The 19204-nt window shown below is 38.1% G+C and overlaps 1 protein-coding gene and 1 pseudogene across 7 annotated transcripts in view; both read left to right on the top strand.

Moving 5' to 3' along the window:
* The window catches only part of LOC105486414 (La ribonucleoprotein 1B), a 151921-nt gene that overhangs the window by 80542 nt on the left and 52175 nt on the right, over positions 1-19204 (top strand). For 5 of the 7 annotated variants that reach the window (XR_011620976.1, XM_071093046.1, XM_071093044.1 and 2 more), the window contains exon 12: positions 17573-17696. The exons of the other annotated variants lie outside the window; for them this stretch is intronic. Coding sequence is in view for 4 of the 5 variants with exons in the window: in XM_071093046.1 (XP_070949147.1) it covers positions 17573-17696 (124 nt within the window). In the remaining variant the exon portion in view is untranslated. The remainder of the gene's footprint in view (positions 1-17572; positions 17697-19204) is intronic. 7 annotated transcript variants of the gene reach the window in all.
* LOC105486407 (fos-related antigen 1 pseudogene) lies at positions 11730-12545 on the top strand (annotated as a pseudogene).

Below are 19204 nucleotides of genomic sequence, written 5' to 3'. Positions count from 1 at the left end.
TATATTTCAAAATGCAAAATTCTTTTGCACTCTTCCTAAACCTTACTCTGAAAGACTTCTCAGACCGCTTTCCTTTCATGGACAACGTGAGCTCTCAAGTTAACTGTAGTCACTCTCTCTTTAGAAATGGTTTTGAACTAAAGTTCTTTCTGCTGGAGAGTCAAGTGAATCAAGAGACCTGATTTCAGAGGCCAGGCACAGTGGCTTATGCCTGTAATCCTAGCACTTTGGGAGGCTGAGGCAGGCGGATCACAAGGTCAAGAGATTGAGACCATCCTGGCCAACATGGTGAAACCCCATCTCTACTAAAAATATAAAAATTAGCTGTGTGTGGTGGTTTCTCAACCTCAGTACTATTAACATTTCGAAGTAGGTGATTCTTTGTTGTAGAAGTTGTCTTATATGTCATAGGATGGTTAGCATTATCTCTAGTCTCTACCCACAAGATGCCAGTAGCATCCCCCCACCCCAATCCCATGACAATAAAAAATGTATGGTGGAGGCGTGGACAAAATCAAAACCCAGTTGAGAACCACAGAAGTCAGCCATTATTTGTGTTCTTTTTCCCTTGTGTGTAATGTGTTGTTTTCCTCTCTGGCTTTCAAGACTTTTACTTTACCATTGAGTTTTAGCAGTTTTACTGTGATGTGTCTTGGTTTGGTTTTCTTTGAATATATCCAATTTGAGGTTAGCTGAAACTTTTGAATTAGTAATTTGATGTTTTTCATCAAATTTGGGGACATTTCAGTCATTAATTCTTCAAATATTTTTTCTGTTCCTTATTCATTTTTTACTTTGGGAATTCACTTACAGGTATGTTATGCTATTTGATAATGTTTCACAGGTCCTTGAGGTTCTTTCTGTTTTTTTGTTTTCTTTTTTTGAGATACTACCCAGACTTCTTGTGAAATCCTGGGCTCAAGTGATCTTCCCACGTCAGCCTCCCGAGTAGCTGAGATTTTAGGCGTGAGCCGCTATGCCTGGTTCTTTCTGTTTCCTGAAATATTTGTGTTCTATAGATTGGACTGTGTTTATCAGTCTGACTTAAACTTCACTAATGTTTGTTTATCATTTTCATTCTATTTTTAGACCCGTCCAAGTATATATTTTTCAGTTCTGGAATTTCCATTTTTTATAGTTTGCATTTTTTCGGCTGTGATTTCGTATCTGTTCACTTATTAAGACCATGTTTTTCTTCTGTTTCTTCAAATATATTTATAATAGTTGCTTTGAAGTCCTTGTCTTAAAATCTGACATTTGACATTTGAAATCTTGTGATAACATTTGAGCGATCTACTGACTGCTTTTTTACCTTGACTATGTGTTACATTTTCTTATTTATTTTCACTGCTAGTATTTTTTAAAATTTTATAATGTGCATTATACATATGCTGTAGAGATTATAGATGTCATCTTCCTCTGAAGGCTGTTGAGTTTTTTTGTTTTATTGGGTGTTGTAGGCTACACTTGCAATTGTGTAGGCTTATTTTACTCTTTGTTAGGTTAGATCTGTGGAAAGCCTCTTTAACTTGACAGAACTTAACCTCCACATTCTGTGTCTCCTCTAGATCTTGTCAGGTTTTATATTAGGCTTTGCTAGTGAGTCTAGAGCAGGTCTTATTCTCTGTACTTGAGTGTAGATCTTATTCTGTAGCATGGCTTCATTTCAAAACTGTATCACAGATGAATGCCCAGAGTGTTAACGAGTGGCTTACAAAGGGTATCCATTCTTAACTGGGCTTGTATGCTCACCATCCCCCAGCACTACTGGACCTTTAGTATATCTGTTCAGCTTAACCACATAGCAGTCACTTTAGGATATGTCTTAGGTAGTCTTATCCTGAACACATGTGCTCTGCCTCCAGGCAAGGACACACAGCAGCCTGACCCTCACATGGACTTATTGCCAGACTCTTCCCTGCATAGATTGTCTCCAGTGCTCTATTCCACAGGTTCCACTGCTTAAACTGTACTGAACTCTAAAGCACTACCTTCTCAGCTCAGCAGGACAGTTATACTTTGCTTGGGCTGAAGCTTGCTGTGCCATGGTTAGGAAATTGTACCCAGAAAGAGAGCTGGGGTGATTGTGGAGCCCATTTTGTGAGCTCTTCTTTCAGAGATCACAGTCTTACACTACTTTTGTTCAATCCCTAAAAATAGTTGTTTCATATTCATATCAGTTTTATGGTTATTTACATTAGGAGGCACAGGCTGGTATTGGTTACTCCATCATAGCCAGAAGCAGAAGACCATACACATTACATCATAAAATTAAAAAGTCTGACAATATTAAGTCTTGGTAAAGAAGTGGTACAACATGAATTCACACATCACTGTTGGTATTACATTAAGTTGTTACAACCAACTTTAGTATTACTTATTAAAGTTGATTGTTTATGTATCCTAAGAAGCATCAGTTCCATTTCCACATGTACATATGTATGCATGCATATTTCTAGTGTGCATCAATTCCATTTCTAGTTATGTCTATACGTATACATATAGAGAAACTTTTGAATGTGTGGACTATGAGACACATACATGTTGTTAAATCTAATAGCTTCATTATGTCTAAAATGGTATTATATGTATTTTGTATACAATGGTATGGTATTTAACAGTGAAATAATTGGTATAGAAATGAAGATGATTTTAAAAACAAAGCCAATATAGATCAAATAAGAGAATGGTAAAATGGTGATAGTTGTTGAAACTATGTGATGTGTATATAGGACTTTGTTATACTATTCTATTTTTTTATATGTTAGAAAAATTCCAAAGTAAAGAATTTTTAAAAGTTTGGTGGATGGTAGCCATATAATATATGCGGAAAATATGATTTTATTAATATACAGTTCCAAAACAGGGGAAATGAAATATATTGCATAGGGAAACTTTCAAAGGTAATAAATGAAAGAACAGTTAGGAAATTGGTCTTTGCTAAGGTCAATATAGTGGTTTTTCTGAAGAGAAGGAGGGGAATGGGTTTGGGCAAGGGCAAACAAGGGACTTCTAGGATATTGGCAATGTCCTATTAACATAGATGGTAGTAGCATGTAGTATTCATTGTATTAATTTTTATACCGTACACATAGGTTTCATACAAGATATTTCAAAGTAAAAGTTATTTAAAAATAGCTGGATGAAAGAATTTTGAGAATTTTACGTTGGCATAATCAAGGGCAGCATCCTAGAGAAGCCTAGAACTTAAAACTAGGTCCTAAATAATGAATAGTGTGTATTATAAAACATCTGATCTAGTTATGCTTAGTATTCCTGACCAAAAATGAAGGACACAGAGGATAACTTCCATTGGAACACATTCACCTTGACTACAGTGTCTATCCCATTTGTTCACTCATTCATTCATCTATCCATTTATTCATTTAACAGATATTTGAGTAGCTGTTAGGTGCTAAGCATAGTGATAGGCAACTTGTGAACAGTGTTGAGGAGTAATGGAGTTTCCAGTCCCCAGATTCTTTATGATTCTCCTCTTTGTTGAGCTGGGATGAGAGACCTCTTTTGTATATTTGGTTTGAGGCGTGAACTAGTTAGCCCCAAACAACTGGCTGGCTTCTTTCTTGCCCTTTTTCTAAGACTGCCTGGTTTCTTTGCTCAGATTTCTGTGGCAGAGTCTTTCCCTTTTTCTCACTGCTAAGACAGCAATTGAAAAATTTGCTCTTTTATACATTCTTTCAAAAATTCCTGCCCTTGATGCATGCAAGAGTTTTGCCTTATTAGACAATGTTTGGATATATGTACAAAATCAAACCAGAGAATAAGTAGTCTAGCTAGAGAAGGTAGCTGGTGGGCTTGATTTATGAAGGGGAACAGTAAAAAAGAGAAGTTGAGGACAGAAAGTAGTGTGGGGTGCTCTAAGTGGGTAGATTGCCTCTTCAATGTTGAAATCTGTATATGGTTATTGCTAGAACAGTGGCTGAAGAAAATCTTGTGTTTCAAATAAAGTGGATTGAAGAGTACTTTTTGTGACCCAGAATTCAAAATTAAAAACTTATAAAGTCAATAAATGGAAAACAAATGAGTTTCTGAAGTATCTTCATCAAATATAGAATTATGGCCAGTAGTAAAAAAAGAAAAAAGAGTTATGGCCAGTAATTATAATACAATCTGTAAAGTTTCTAGTCACTCCTTCATTGATAGAATGCAGTAATATATAAGCACAAATGTATTTATTAATAGCCTGTTGATATAATTTATGAAAAAAAATACAGAGTTTACAACTTTTTTTCGAAATTGGCTCCTGAGTAACAAAAGCTTTCTTGACATTGTCTAATGAGAGCTAAGTATGTGAATTATCTAACAGAGTTCAATATTATTTGGGAATAGGTTTTAGAGCCCTTTTAAGTTGAAAATTGAGAATGATCAAAATATTCCTAATTCTCTTAAATCACCAGTAAAATACATATCACTTTATGCATAGCCTTACACTTTAATATGCATCTAAGGCTGGGCAGTTGCACATGCCTGTAATCCCAGCACTTTGGGAGCCTGAGGCGGGTAGATCACCTAAGGGCAGGAGTTTGAGACCAGCCTGGCCAACATGGTGAAATCCCTCTCTACTAAAAATATAAAACAATTAGCTGGGCATGGTGGTGGGCGCCTGTGGGAGCTACTTGGGAGGCTGAGGCAGGAGAATCTCTTGAACCTGGGAGGTGGAGGTTGAAGTGAGCCGAGATTGCACCATTGAACTCCAGTCCAGCCTGGGCAACAAGAGCAAAACTCTGTCTCAAAAAAAAAAAAAAAGCTTCTAAATATGTATGTAGTAATGTAGCAGGATCATATTTATAAAGTAAAATATTGAAGTGCTTGAATTTTGAAGTACTTGAGCATATTTATAAAGATTCTAATTTGGTGGGTCTTCCTGTCCATAGTCATCTTTCTCTTTAGAAACTTATTTTTTTTAATTTTATTTTTTTATTTTATTTATTTATTTTTGAGATGGAGTCTCATTCTGTCGCCCAGGCTGGAGCACAGTGGCGGGGTCTCGGCTCATTGCAACCTCCACCCTCTAGGTTCAAGCAATTCTCCTGCCGCAGCCTCCTGAGTAGCTGGGATTATAGGTGGTCACGACAATGCCTGGCTAATTTTTGAATTTTTAGTAGAGATGGGGTTTCACCATGTTGGCCCGGCTGGTCTCGAACTCCTGACCTCAAGTAATCCACCTGTCATGGCCTCCCAAAGTGGTGGAATTATAGGCGTGAGCCACTGCCCCGGCCTGAGGTTAATATTTAAAATAATTATTTCTACTTTTAGTTGTTATTTCCCTATGCTTTTCAGCATTTTTTGAACATGAAAGGATATGGTAAAACTATACTTGTTTGGGCACTTTTCAGTGGTCAGGACATTTTCGAAATGTATTCATCCTTTCGTTAGGTTTTTCTTTCTGTGCATTAACAGTTGGGTTTGATTACATCAGTGCATACATTCATTGAGTAGAATAGCAAGTGGCATTGCTAGCACATTTAAAAAGTGTATTATTATTGCTAAACAAGTATAATTGAATTTCTATAAGTTAAATGTTAGCACTACAGTACTCTGAAGATTGTTTGGGTAGGTGAGGAGGGACCAGATTGCAAAGTATCTTGAAAGTTACATAGGAATTTAGAATAAAGAGCAATTGTAGTTTTTATAAAGAAAGTGGAATGATCAAAATAGTGGTTTAATAGGTTTATATATGTGAGGCATTAACCTAGATCAGAATAGAGGAGGACAGAAGTTAAAAACCCACTTATAATAATCCAAGGGTGAAATGAAGTGCTAAACAAAAGGAATATTGTTTATTTTCTCCACATTCGTTAACAACTTACGTGAGAATGAAAAAGTGCCAAAATTGGAAGAGATTTTAAAGAAACAGTTCATAATACCTTGTGAAAGAAGTAGGGACATTAACAAGGAAAACCTAGGAGAGAATGATCTTGAGATCAGATTTGGAAATGTTGAGTTGATGTCATGGTGTCTATTCATGTGAAATATCTTTTACCCTCTCTCTAAATCCTAGAGATGATAAGAAGGTCAGAAATGTAGATTTTGGAGTATTTAGTAAAGAAGGGAGACTTAAAGCAGGAAAAGTGATTGAACGTTTTAAGTTATTAAAGAAAAGGAGAGGGAACAATTGAGACAGGAAGTCCACTAGTGGTAATTTGGAGGGGAAAAAAATAGGTGTGGGCCGGGCGCGTTGGCTCACGCCTGTAATCCCAGCACTTTGGGAGGCCGAGGCAGGCGGATCATGAGGTCAGGAGTTCGAGACCATCCTGGCCAACATGGTGAAACCCTGTCTCTACTAAAAATACAAAAATTAGCCAGGCACTGTGGCACACACCTGTAGTCCCAGCTATTCAGGAGGCTGAGGCAGGAGAATCACTTGAACCCAAGAGGCGGAGGTTGCAGTGAGCCAAGATCGTGCCACTGCACTCCAGCCTGGGCGACAGAGCAAGACTCCATCTCAAAACAAAACAAAACAACAAAAAAATAGGTGTGGTTATTATATATAGTTTCATTGAAGAAGCCAAGAAAATAAACGGTGTCTGAGATTATGACCCATAAAGGGACACATTCTATCTCAACTATAGGTTTAATTTTTTTTTTTTTCAAACAGGGTCTCACCCTGTTGTGCCCAGGCTGGAATGCAGTGGTGAGATCATAGCTCACTGCAGCCTCAAACTCTTGGGCTCAAGGGAGCCTTCTGTCTCAGCTTCCCCGGTAGTTGGAACTACAGGCATGTGTTACCACACCTGACTAATTTTTTACTTTTTTTGTGGAGATAATGTCTCGCTGTGTTGCTCATGCTGGTCTTGAATTCCTGGCCTCAAGTAATCCTTCCACATCAGCCTCCTGAATAGCTGGAATTATAGATGTGAGCCACTGCACTCAACCAGCTTTCATCTTTTTTCCCCCACTGACTTCTTATTTTAAGGCAGGGAAAATTGCTTGAACCCGGGAGGTGGAAGTTGGCAGTGAGCCAAGATCACACCACTGCACTCCAGCCTGGGCAAGACAGCAAGACTCTGTCTAGGAAAAAATAAATAAATATAAAATAAAAAAATAAAAATCCCTTACTGCTGACCACCTTGGACCTACCATCAGACTGTAATTCACATTGACATGAATAGGAAGTGAGAAAGTCAAAGCACCAAGCGTTCTTTCAAGCAATTTGGCTGAAGGGAAATCCTTGTTGCTTAAACTTCCTCTTTCTAGTCAGACCAATATGAGTTGCAGAGAAATGTATACTTTGAAAGACAATGTAATTTTCTCACTTAATGTTATGAATATTTTTGCGTATCAGTAATATGCATCTATATTTTATTCCCTCCAAGTCTTCATTTCGAAATATTTCAAACCTCCAGAAAAGTTACATACATAATATGAGGAATGCCAGTATATTGTTCACCTAGATTCGGCAAACATCTTACCATATTGCCTTTTTTTCTACGTATAATATGTATAGGTGCATATATGTACATTTTTTTCCTGAATCATTTGAGAGTTACTTGTAGACATTATGTCAACTTATCCTAAAATACATCAGCAAGTATCTCTTAAAAACAAGTATACTCTCCTACATAACCACAATTATCAAAAACACAAGAAGTTTAACATTGATAGAATGCTATTATTGAATATGCAGTTTATATTTACATTTCTCCAATTATCTCAGCTGTCCTTTTTAATTTCTTTTATTTTTTTCTAAGTCAGTTCCAGCCAGGAATCACACATTGCATTGAGAGTCATATAATTTTAATGTTCTTTCATTTAGAACAGTTATGCTGCTTTTTTTTTTTTTTTTTTTTGAGGTGGAGTCTCGCTCTGTCTCCCAGGCTAGAGTGCAGTGGCCTGATCTCGGCTTGCTACAACCTCCGCCTCCTGGTTCAAGCAATTCTCCTGCCTCCGCCTCCCAAGTAGCTGGGACTACAGGTGTCCGCCACCACTCCCAGCTAATTTTTGTATTTTTAGTAGAGATGGGGTTTCACCATATTGGCCAGGCTGGTCTCGAACTCCTGGCCTTGTGATCCGCCCACCTCGGCCTCCTGAAGTGCTGGGATTACAGGTGTGAGCCACTGCGCCCGGCCTGCTTTTTTTTTTTTCTTTTTGGCTATTAATGACATTGATGTTTTTCAAGAGTTCAGGCCAGTTGTTTTGTCCTTCAGTTTGGATTTGCCCAGTATGTTTATATGATTAGCTTCAGGTTAAGTTTTTTTTTTTTTTTTTTGAGATGGAATCTCGCTGTCACCCAGGCTGGAGTGCAGTAACACGATCTTGGCTCACTGCAGCCTCTGCCTCCTGAGTTCAAGTGATTCTCCTGCCTCAGCCTTCCGAGTAGCTGGAATTACAGGCATGCACCACCACATCCGGCTAATTTTCTGTATTTTCAGTAGAGACAGGGTTTCACCATGTTGGCCAGGCTGGTGTTGAACTCCAGACCTCAAGTGATCTGCCCACCTTGGCCTCCCGAAGTGCTGGGATTACAGGCGTGAGCCACCACGCCCAGCCAGGTTAAGTATTTTTGACAAGAACATTATATAGGGAATGTGCCCTGTTCAGTATATGCTCTCTAGAGACATGTGATGTCAGTTACAAAATTTGATGTGGTTAGAATTGGTGATTTGGTCATTTGGTTATGATGATATCTACCAGATTTGCTCACTATAAATGTACCTTTTCTTCTTTGTAATTAATAAATGATCCTTGGAGTGATATTTTAAAACTGTGTTCCCCAACAGTCTTTATTCAATATTTTAGCTTCCACTAATGATTTTTGCTTGAATCAGCTATTATGCCTATTATAAGATGGTGATTTTTTTTTTTTTTTTTGAGGTGGACTCTCGCTCTATGCCCAGGCTGGAGTGCAGTGGCACAATCTCGGCTCACTGAAACCTCCACCTCCCAGGTTCAAGCGATTCTCCTGCCTCAGCCTCCCGAGTAACTGAGACTACAGGGTGTACCACCACGCCCAGCTAATTTTTGTATTTTCAATAGAGACGAGGTTTCACCATGTTAGCCAGGATGGTCTCGATCTCCTGACCTCGTGATCCGCCCGCCTCGGCCTCTCAAAGTGCTGAGATTACAGGCATGAGCCACTGTGCCTGGCCAAGATGGTGATTTTTAAATTTGTTATTCCCTGTACGTCTGTCAGTATTCTTCTATAAAGAAGAACTTTCCTCTCCACTTCATTTTTTATTTTTATATTTTAATTTTCTCCCTTTTTAGTGCTAATATGGACTCCAACATGGATTTCTATCTGTTCTTGTCGTCATTCATTTTGATGCTCAGAATATCTCAAACCTAGTCAGGTTAGAGCTCTCTCAAGATGGCTCCTGCTTATAACCAGCATGTCCTCATCTGTTCAGCAGATGTATATTTTATGGCGCAACAAAGTGGTTTTCTTCTGTCTTTTTTACTTTTGTTTTTTAATTGTGATAAAGCATACACAACAGAATGTATTATTTTACAGTTTTAAGTTTACAATTTTGGTTTGCTTTTTTTTTTTTTTTTTTTTTTTGAGATAGAGTTTTGTCACCCAGGCTGGAGTGCAGTGGTGCGACCTTGGCTCACTGCAACCTCCACCTCCTGGGTTAAGCGCCGATTCTCCTGCCTCAGCCTCTTGAGTAACTGGGATTACAGGTGCCCGCCAGCACACCCAGCTCATTTTTGTATTTTTAGTTGAGACAGAGTTTCACTATGTTGGCCAGGCTGGTCTTGAACTCCTGACCTCAGTTGATCTGCCTGCCTTGAACACCTAAAGTGTTGGGATTACAGGCATGAACCATCACACCTGGCCTTGGTTTGCCATTTATTTATTTATTTATTAATTTTGAGACAGAGTCTCTGTTGCCCAGGCTGGAGTGCAGTGGCGCAATCTTGGCTCATTGCAACTTCTGCTTCCTGGGTTCAAGTGATTCTTCTGCCTCAGCCTCCTGAGTAGCTGGGACTACAGGTGTGTGCCACCACGCCTGGCTAATTTTTGTATTTTTAGTAGAGATGGGGTTTCACCATATTGGCCAGGCTGGCCTCGAACTCCTGACCTCGTGATCCATCTGCCTTGGCCTCCCAAAGTGCTGGGATTACAGGCATGAGCCACGGTGCCTGACCAGTTTGCCTTTTAAAATGTGGTCTTCCCTGGTTTATCCCTGGCCTACTTCTTTCATTGCTTTGATAGCTTGTCCAGAAATAATAGACTCTATTCTTAAGTTTTGGGTTTTTATTTATCAACTGTATGCTAATGACTCCCTTGTGTCTTTTTGGGACTCTAGAACTATATTACCAGTAGCCTACTAAATTCTCCAGTTATTTGTCTTATGTTTCATAGGCATCTTTTTTATATTCTGTCTCTCATTTAAAAAAATGAAAGAAAACCTACCCCAAACCTATATTTTTTATTTTGCTTGGATGCCTTAGGAGTCCCCATCCATTTATCCTAACTTCTAACATGTAATTTGTCACTAGGTCCTATCAGTCCTTTCATATTCATTCCTACTGCCATGCGTCATCTCTCTATAGAAGTTTTATAGGAGGTTTTTGGCTTTAGTTCATTGTCTTTGTAGCTTAACTCTTGTCAGAGTAGTCTTTCCTCCTTATTTCTCATTTCATTTTTTTTTTTTCCTAGCAAATAAGATAATTTACTACAAGTCCAAGAAGCAGTTCTTGATTTTAGGCAAAGCTTTGTATAAGACACCAAAGAATGACTTTGCTTTTCTTTACCCCTATCTTTGGTGTACTTTCCTCTGTGTTAGCTTCATTTTCATTTATGCTTTCTCTGAGTGGGCGCAACAATGGCCATTGATAGTTTCAGGCTTACATTTTTTTCAAAGTAAATGATTCCAAGGAAAATCCTTCATCCTTCTAAAATCCTTCATCATCATAAAATATAAATGTGATTATCTCTCTGTTTTTCTTAATTCTATTCAGTGGTTCCTCGAACCCCCTTCGGGATAAAGTTCTTATTTGGCAAGCAAGAATTCATGAATTCTTGATTTGTCTTTTACATATTTTCATTGTCCTGTTGCTCTTGCTTTAAAATTTATATCTATACATACCAAGTTGCATGTGCTGTTTCCTCTGCCTCCAGTGGCTTTTCACATTGTTTACTTGCCAAACTCGTTATCTTTTAGCTAAATAAACCCCAGTTCAGATATTACTCTTCCAGGAAATTTTTATTTGATAAATTTTATGCTCAATCCCAGAAAAATTACTCTCCTATTCTACCTTTGTACCACATATGTATGTTTATTTTTGACTTATACTAAATTGTAATCTGTTTACAATTTTTTTTTTTTTTTTTTTTTTGAGATGGAGTTTTTGCCCTGTCACCCAGGTTGGAGTGTAATGGTGTGATCTCAGCTCACTGCAACCTCCGCCTTCTGGGTTCAAGCAGTTCTCCTGCCTCAGCCTCCCTAGTAGCTGGGACTACAGGCACCTGGCACCATGCCCAGCTAATTTTTATATTTTTAACAGAGATGAGGTTTCACTATGTTGGCCAGGCTGCTCTGGAACTCTTGACTTCAGGTAATCCACCTGCCTCAGCCTCGCAAAGTGCTGGGATTACAGGTGTGAGCCACTGTGCCCAGCCTACAAATTTTCTTTATATCCATTAGATCATTAAATCTCTTTGTCCCTTTTTGAACAAGGCAAGGTATAAATTTATTAAAAATAACAGTAACAAAAAAAAAATTAGGCTTTGGTTGTGCATCCAGTTGTGGTAGACTGGCTAATTCAGATCAACCCTATTGCTGAGAACAGCTGAAAAAGTAGGTTTAAAAAATCTGTGTGAAGGCACAGTAGAGGGCCAAGACAGTAAAACATCATGTGGTCAAAATCTGGAGAGTCAGAACCCAGCAGCCGTGGACCCCGTGGAGCCGCCAGCCCCGGGCCTGTTCCGAGACTTCGGGGAACCTGGCCCAAGCTCCGGGAACGGCGGCAGGTACCGCGGCCCCGCGCAGCCCCTGGTGGCAGCGCAGGGCAGCCCAGCAGAAGTTCCACCTCGTGCCAAGCGTCAACAACATGAGTGACAGCCAGGAGCTGCAGTGGATGGTACAGCCTCATTTCCTGGGGCCCAGCAGTTACCCCAGGCCTCTGAACTACCCCCACAACCCCAGCCAGGAGTCATCCGGGCCCCAGGGCCGCCTCCAGGGGTACGTCCAAGGCCTTGTGAACAGATCAACCTGGAGGAAGAGGAGCGCCGCTGAGTAAGGCGGGAGCGGAACAAGCTGGCTGCGGCCAAGTGCAGGAACCGGAGGAAGGAACTGACCGACTTCCTGCAGGTGGAGACTGACAAACTGGAAGATGAGAAATCCGCGCTCCCGAGAGAGATTGAGGAGCTGCAGAAGCAGAAGGAGCGCCTGGAGCTGGTGCTGGAAGCCCACTGACTCATCTGCAAAATCCCCGAAGGAGCCAAGGAGGGGGACACAGGCGGTACCAGCAGCACCAGCAGCCCGTCAGCCCCCTGCCGCCCTGTACCTTGTATCTCCCTTTCCCCAGGGCCTGTACTTGAACCTGAGGCAATCTTTTATTTTAAAAATAAAAGATAAGATAGATAAAATAAAAGATAAGAATTTCAGTATAGAGCCAGAAACTTTAAAAAATAATCAAGTGGAAATTTTAGAACTGCAAAATATGATAAGTGCAATGGGTAGGCTTAATAGTAGATCAGGACAGTGAAAAGATAATTATTAAACTAGAAGATGGATCAAAAGAAAAATCCAGAGTGAAGCATTGAGCAAAAAGATGGAAAATACAGAAAAGGGTGTAAGAGACATAGTCCAACACATATCTTTGAATCCTCCAAAGGGGGAGGAGAGAGAATAAAGCATAAGTAATATTTGAAGAGATTATGGGTAAGAATTTTCCAAAACTGATGAAAGACACCAAAGGACAGATTCTAGTCCTAAAAACTTCAAAGAAGATAAATACAAAGAAAACCTCATCGAGACCATCCATATAAAACAACTGAAAACAAATAAAAGCTGGATAAAAAGGACAGATTACTTTACAAGCATTAATAGTAAGACAGCTAACTTCTCAGTAGAAATAATGGAGGTGAGGGAACAAAGGGATGATGTAGTTACAGTGCCTATAAGGGAAAATAGTGTTCAAGAATAAAGGTAAACAAATAATTGAATTGTACGCTTAAATAGGTGAATTTATGAGGTGTAAAATAAAGCTCTAAATAAACCTGTATAAAAATGAAGGTAAAATAGAGATATTATCAGAGACATGAAAACTATGAAAATTTATTTTCAGCAGATCTGCTTTAAAGAAAATACTAAAGGGAATTTTTCAGGCAGAGGAAAATGATTCCAGAAAGAAGCTTGGAGATGCAGGAAGAAATGAAGAGCAATGGGAAGGGTAAATATGTGTGTATATTTAGATAAATATTGGCAATAAACACAACAAAGCTGGCGTAACTCTTTACTGTACCAGGCAAAGTAGGTTTTTAAGGCAAAACTTATTCAAGATATAAAGATGGATGTTTTATAATCATGACAAGTTTCATTGCCTCAGAAGATATGATAGTTCTAAATTTGTGTGCCTCTAATAATGTAGCTTCAAAATACATAAAATTTACAGGCAAATAGGTGCATTCATAATCATAGTGGGAGATTTTATAAAGAAAGGTGTAAGATGGAGCAATCAGAACCAAAAAATCAGTAAGGTTATAGAAAATGTGGATGCAGTTTAGAAAAGTCAATTCCAATTGGATTATAGTTCTGAATGTGAAACACAAAATAATAAAACTTATAGAAATAATAACTCAGTAATATTTGATTGGGGAAGATTTATTGAACAGGAAACACAGTGAAGGAAGTGATTGATAAATTGTACTACATTAAAGGACTTCTTTTCATCAAGATACTATAAGAGAATAAAAAGGCAAGTTAAAAAGTGTCAAAAGGTATTTACAACATTTTATAAAGAACTCTTACAAATCAATAAGAGAAAGACAACCCTATGGAAAAATGAGCAATAGTATTGAATAGTCACCTCAACAAAGGAAGCTATCCAAATCAGCAAATATACTCAAGGTTTTCAGCCTCATTAGTAATCAGAGAGATGCAAATTAAAGCTACAGTGAGATAATACGTATACCTACCAGGATGACTACATTACAAACTTTTTCTGAATTTTTATTTTGAGATATTTATAGATTCACAGGAAGTTGCAAAAATTGTACACAGAGGTACTGTATACCCTCATTTCCCTTCAAATATCACATCTTGTATAACTATATATACATCTTATATAACTATAGCACAATGCTGGGCAAGGTGGCTCATGCCTGTAATTCCAGCTGTTCTGGAGGCTGAGGCAGGTGGATTGCTTGAGGCCAGGAGTTCGAGACCAGTGTGGGCAACATAGTGAGACTCCATCTCTTAAAAAAAAAATAAAAAAAAAAATAGCCTGTCATGGTGGCATGCACCTGTAGTGCCAGCTACAGGTTGAGGCAGAAAGATCAACTGGGCGCAGGAGTTCAAGGCTACAGTGAGCTGTGGTCGTACCACTGTGTTCCAGTCTGGGCAACAGAGCAAGACTCTGTCTCTAGGCGGGGGGAAAAAAAGGAAATACATTGTATAATATTAAAACCAGAAAATAGACATTTCTTATCACAAATGTATGTGTATAGTTTTGTGCCATTTTATCACCTGTAGATTCGTATAACTATCAGCACAGTCAAGACACTGAACTGTATTATTACCACAAAATTCTCCCTGTGCTCTCTAAAGTTTAGAGTCTTTAGAGTCTCACTCACCTGCCTCACCTCCACTATCCCTAACCCCTGGCAACCACGAATCTGTTCTTCATTTCTATAATTTTGTCATTTTGAGAATGTTACATGATGGAATCACACATTTCTTAGAACAGTTTTATATTCATTGCAAAATTGAGCAGAAGATAGATCTTCCATAGATCTTCTTCCCCCACACAAGCATAGCCTCCGGTATTGTCAACCTCCCGTACCACAGTGGTACATTTGTTGCAATTGATGAACCTACCTAGATGCGTCATTCTTACTAAAAGTTTATGGTTTACATTAGGGTTCATTCTTGTTCAAATGGCTAAATTTTGAGACTGAAAATACCAAGCATTAGTGCAGAAGTAGATCAACAGGAACTTTAATATACTGCTAATGGGGAAATAAATAGGTACAACCACTGTGAAAAACTGGCATTTTCTACTAAGGCTAAATAAAAACCTGCTCAATTCAGCAATTCCACTCCTAAGTAAATATCCAACAAAAATTTGTGTTCCTGTTCACCAAAAGAAGTTTTTGTAAAAACGTATTTATAGGAATTCATTTGTAATAGCTGTAATCTGAGAAAGGACCCAAATGCTCATCAATAGCAGAATGGATTTCTTTAAAAATTGCAGTGTATTCATATGGTAGAATAGAGTAAGGGTAGACAGACATTTTCTGTACAGAGCTGTATAGTAAATACCTTAGACTTTGTGGGTCATACGTTGTCAGTGGTCATACGTTATCCACCTAACTCTGCAGTTGTAGCAATGAAGTAGTCATAGGCAATATGTAAACAAATGGGTGTGGTTATGTTCTAAAACAGCCATTTATAAAAACAGACTTTAGCCTTTGGGCCTGTAGTTTGCTGACCTCTGCTGTAGAGCCACAAACTGTGATTACACGCATGTACATGGATCAATCTCCTAAACATAATTTTGCATGAAAGAAACCATATGGTATAATTCAGTTTTTATAAAGTTCAGAAACATGCAAAACACCTATTGTATTGAAGTCAGTGTATGAGCTATCTGGGGGGAGAAAGAGGAGATCCTGACCAGAAGGGACATGAAAAGGAAGCTTCTAGGGTGCTAGTAATTGCTTTACCTGAATGGTGATTACTTAAGTCTGTTTACCTTTGATTATTCATTGAGATGTATACTTATGATTTGTACACTTCTCATGTATGTGTGTGTGTGTGTAATACATTAATGAATTAGTTAAAAATAAAAACTAAAACATATACAACTTGTGTTTCCATCAGGGTAGAATTGTGTTATTTATCTCTGGCATGTAGTAAACATACAATAATTATTTACAGAATTGGGAGTTGCTAATAGCAAGCTCTGTAGCAAGATAAGGGACAAGAGGAGTGAGCAATGATTCTGATTTAGCCTGAAGAGCTTATTGAAAACTTTTGAGGAAGAAATGTTGATAAATATACATTTTGACATAATTAAAGATACTTTAGTGATAAAAAGATCATAATCTAAAAGGCTAACACTGGGATTTAATAAATGGTTTGAGCTGACAAGTGACTTCATCTTTGAAGACAGAAGGAAAAGATTCTTTTGTTATTAAGAGCAAGCTACTACTTGTAATGATATTTAATTTGCTTCCTATTTTAAATTTGCTTCAATCTGACAAATTCTTTGTTATGTTTTTTACTTGCTTAAACCCTCTTTGGATGTTGTCCTGTAAAGATTCATGTACCCATTAGTACCGTGTGGCATAGATGTGATATAGGGTTTTATTGGGAAAAACTTAGAAGAAATAGTAGAGTGTAAGCAGTCCCTCAAACTCCTTTTTTTCTCTTACAGTTTAGGCCAGACATAGAGGGTCTTTATGCACCTGTGGCAAAGTGAACTTCCAGTAGAGAATGACCTCTACCCTCTGTAACGCTCCACACATTTGTAGGGCAGGGATGGAAACACCTAAGTGACTATGTAATAATAATTACAAAGGGGAAGCCTCCAGAACCCCAGAGTCAGAGTGGGGTCTATTCTTCCTTTGAGCTAACAACAGAGTCAGAGAGGGGTCTATACTTCCTTTGAGCTAACAACTCAAACCTACTGAGTCTCTTCGCTGCAGCTATCCAGGGCCATCCAGATTTATCTTTATCACATGCATCCATTATTATAAAACAAAGTGAAATCTTCTTGACCCAGTATTAAAGGTCTTCTAGTAGCTTTCTCCGACTTCCGCATCAGGCCTCTTTGCCACTGGTTCTACACAGATATTCTCATTCACGTAATTACTTTCTAATAAACACATTGCTTTTTCTAAGCGTCTTATCTTTGCTCACATTACCTATTTAGAATGCTTCTCCCTTTCTCTAAATTCTCATCCTTCAAGAGCTGCTTTTGTCCCATCTCTTCTGTGATGGCTTCCTGATGATCTTAATTTTTATACCAATATCGCTTTTCACGCACTGCCTAATATTCATTTTTATGTGTTCATTTCTTCCTTTTCATCTAACATATAAATTCCTTAATGGTAGGGAACCTGTATTAGATTACTTTGTAACTTCTGTAATACCTGGTAGTCTTGTATGTACATGCTCAACAAATAATTAATGATTAGTTTGTGTGCTCGTGTTTTTTAATTACAAAATCATCATAATATTTTAGGGTTTTATATGCTTCTTAGATTCTGAATGTTGTTATTAAGTTTAATGCTAGATTCTTTATTAGAACATCTTTTTCACTCCATTGTGATTAATCCCTGTTTTAGAAGTTCATTTTTTTGAGGTTGCTATCAATTATTGTCTGTTGGTTACTCTGTTAGCCAGTTTAGTAATTAGATTCCTCCATTCTACTTCAGCAAGAAGTTGAGAACTTTAAGAAGCTAAATCTCATTAGTAAAGAGCAGTTTGAAAACCTAACACCTGAACTTCCTTTTGAGCCAAACCAAGAAGTTCCTGTAGCACCTTCACAGTCCAGGCAAGGTATGTAAATCTGCTTTTGTGTAAGTGTCTGAATAGTATTAAAGCAGTTCTGAATTGTTTTTAAAAATTACTCCTTTTTTTTTTTCTTTCTTTGTGGAAAATCATTAGGTAAATGGTAAAATGCTAGAATTTTAAAACTCAACTTTTATCCTTTTGTGAACTTCTATGATCACACCAGGTTATGCTCAAAGCCAGAGGCTTACTTAGAAGTAGGCAGAATTTGTTGGTTCTTTATGTATCTGATGTGATTTTAAGATTGCTGGGAATGTTTCTCTTCCAAAAATAAATTTTTTCACCGACTCACTGATCCTAAGAATGCAATAGAGTCATTCTTTTGTTTTAAAGTCTTAGCTGTGTGTGACAGTGTAAATAAATACATTGGGAGATCCATAAATTGAATCTGACATTTCAGACAAGTGTAACTGATTTCGTTATAGTCTTTTCCCGAAGGTGGTTAAAAAAAAAGATTTATAAAAAGTCACACATGGCCGGGCACGGTGGCTCAAGCCTGTAATCCCAGCACTTTGGGAGGCCGAGACGGGCGGATCACGAGGTCAGGAGACCGAGACCATCCTGGCTAACACGCTGAAACCCCGTCTCTACTAAAAATACAAAAAAAAAAAAAAAAAAACCCACTAGCCGGGCGAGGTGGCAGCGCCTGTAGTCCCAGGCGCTGGGGAGGCTGAGGCAGGAGAATGGCGTGAACCCGGGAGGCGGAGCTTGCAGTGAGCTGAGATCCGGCCACTGCACTCCAGCCTGGGCGACAGCGAGACTCCGTCTCAAAAAGAAGAAAAAAAGTCACACATATACAAAGATAGAGTGAATTTTATAATAAAACTCCCATTTTCCTGTTGTACTTAATCACTCATACCCAATTTTGTTTTGTCTTGACTCCAGTCACTCCTATACCTCCCTCTGGATTATTTTGAAACAAATTCTCAATCATATGATTCATATTTTTTTATCCCTAAATATTTCTGTATGTGTCTTTAAAAAGATAAGGGCTGTATCTTTTAACACATAAATTAGCAGGACATTATTTCTAAAATTAACAGTAATTCCTTAATGTGAAATATCTAGTTAGTGTTCAAATTTCCTCATTCATCACTTTTTTTTTTCCAGTTTCTTCAAATAGATTGCAATAGATTGATATGTCTTTTTTAGTCTACAGGTTTCTACTGTTTTTTGCCTTATAATTTATTGGTCCTTGCAATTTGGTATTTAAGAAACTGGGTTGTTTGTCCTGTAGAATTTCTCACATTCTGAATTTTGCTGATTATATCCCCATGGTTTCATTTAACCTGTTTTCTAGTCCTGAGTTATCTATGACTGTTAGTTCAGCATAGAGGCTTGATTAGATTAAGACTCAAATCTCTGTAAGCATATGTCATATGTAGTATTGAATACTATTAGGAGATACATAATGCTGTATTGTCTCTTTTTGTAATGTTAGCGGTCATTGATGATCAGTGAGTGAAGCTTTTATTTTACTAGGGGTTGCAAAATAG

The sequence above is a fragment of the Macaca nemestrina genome, chromosome 3, assembly GCF_043159975.1.
Source record: "Macaca nemestrina isolate mMacNem1 chromosome 3, mMacNem.hap1, whole genome shotgun sequence".
NCBI classification, from domain to species: Eukaryota; Metazoa; Chordata; class Mammalia; order Primates; family Cercopithecidae; genus Macaca; species Macaca nemestrina.
This window is presented reverse-complemented; position numbering and strand designations above follow the sequence as displayed.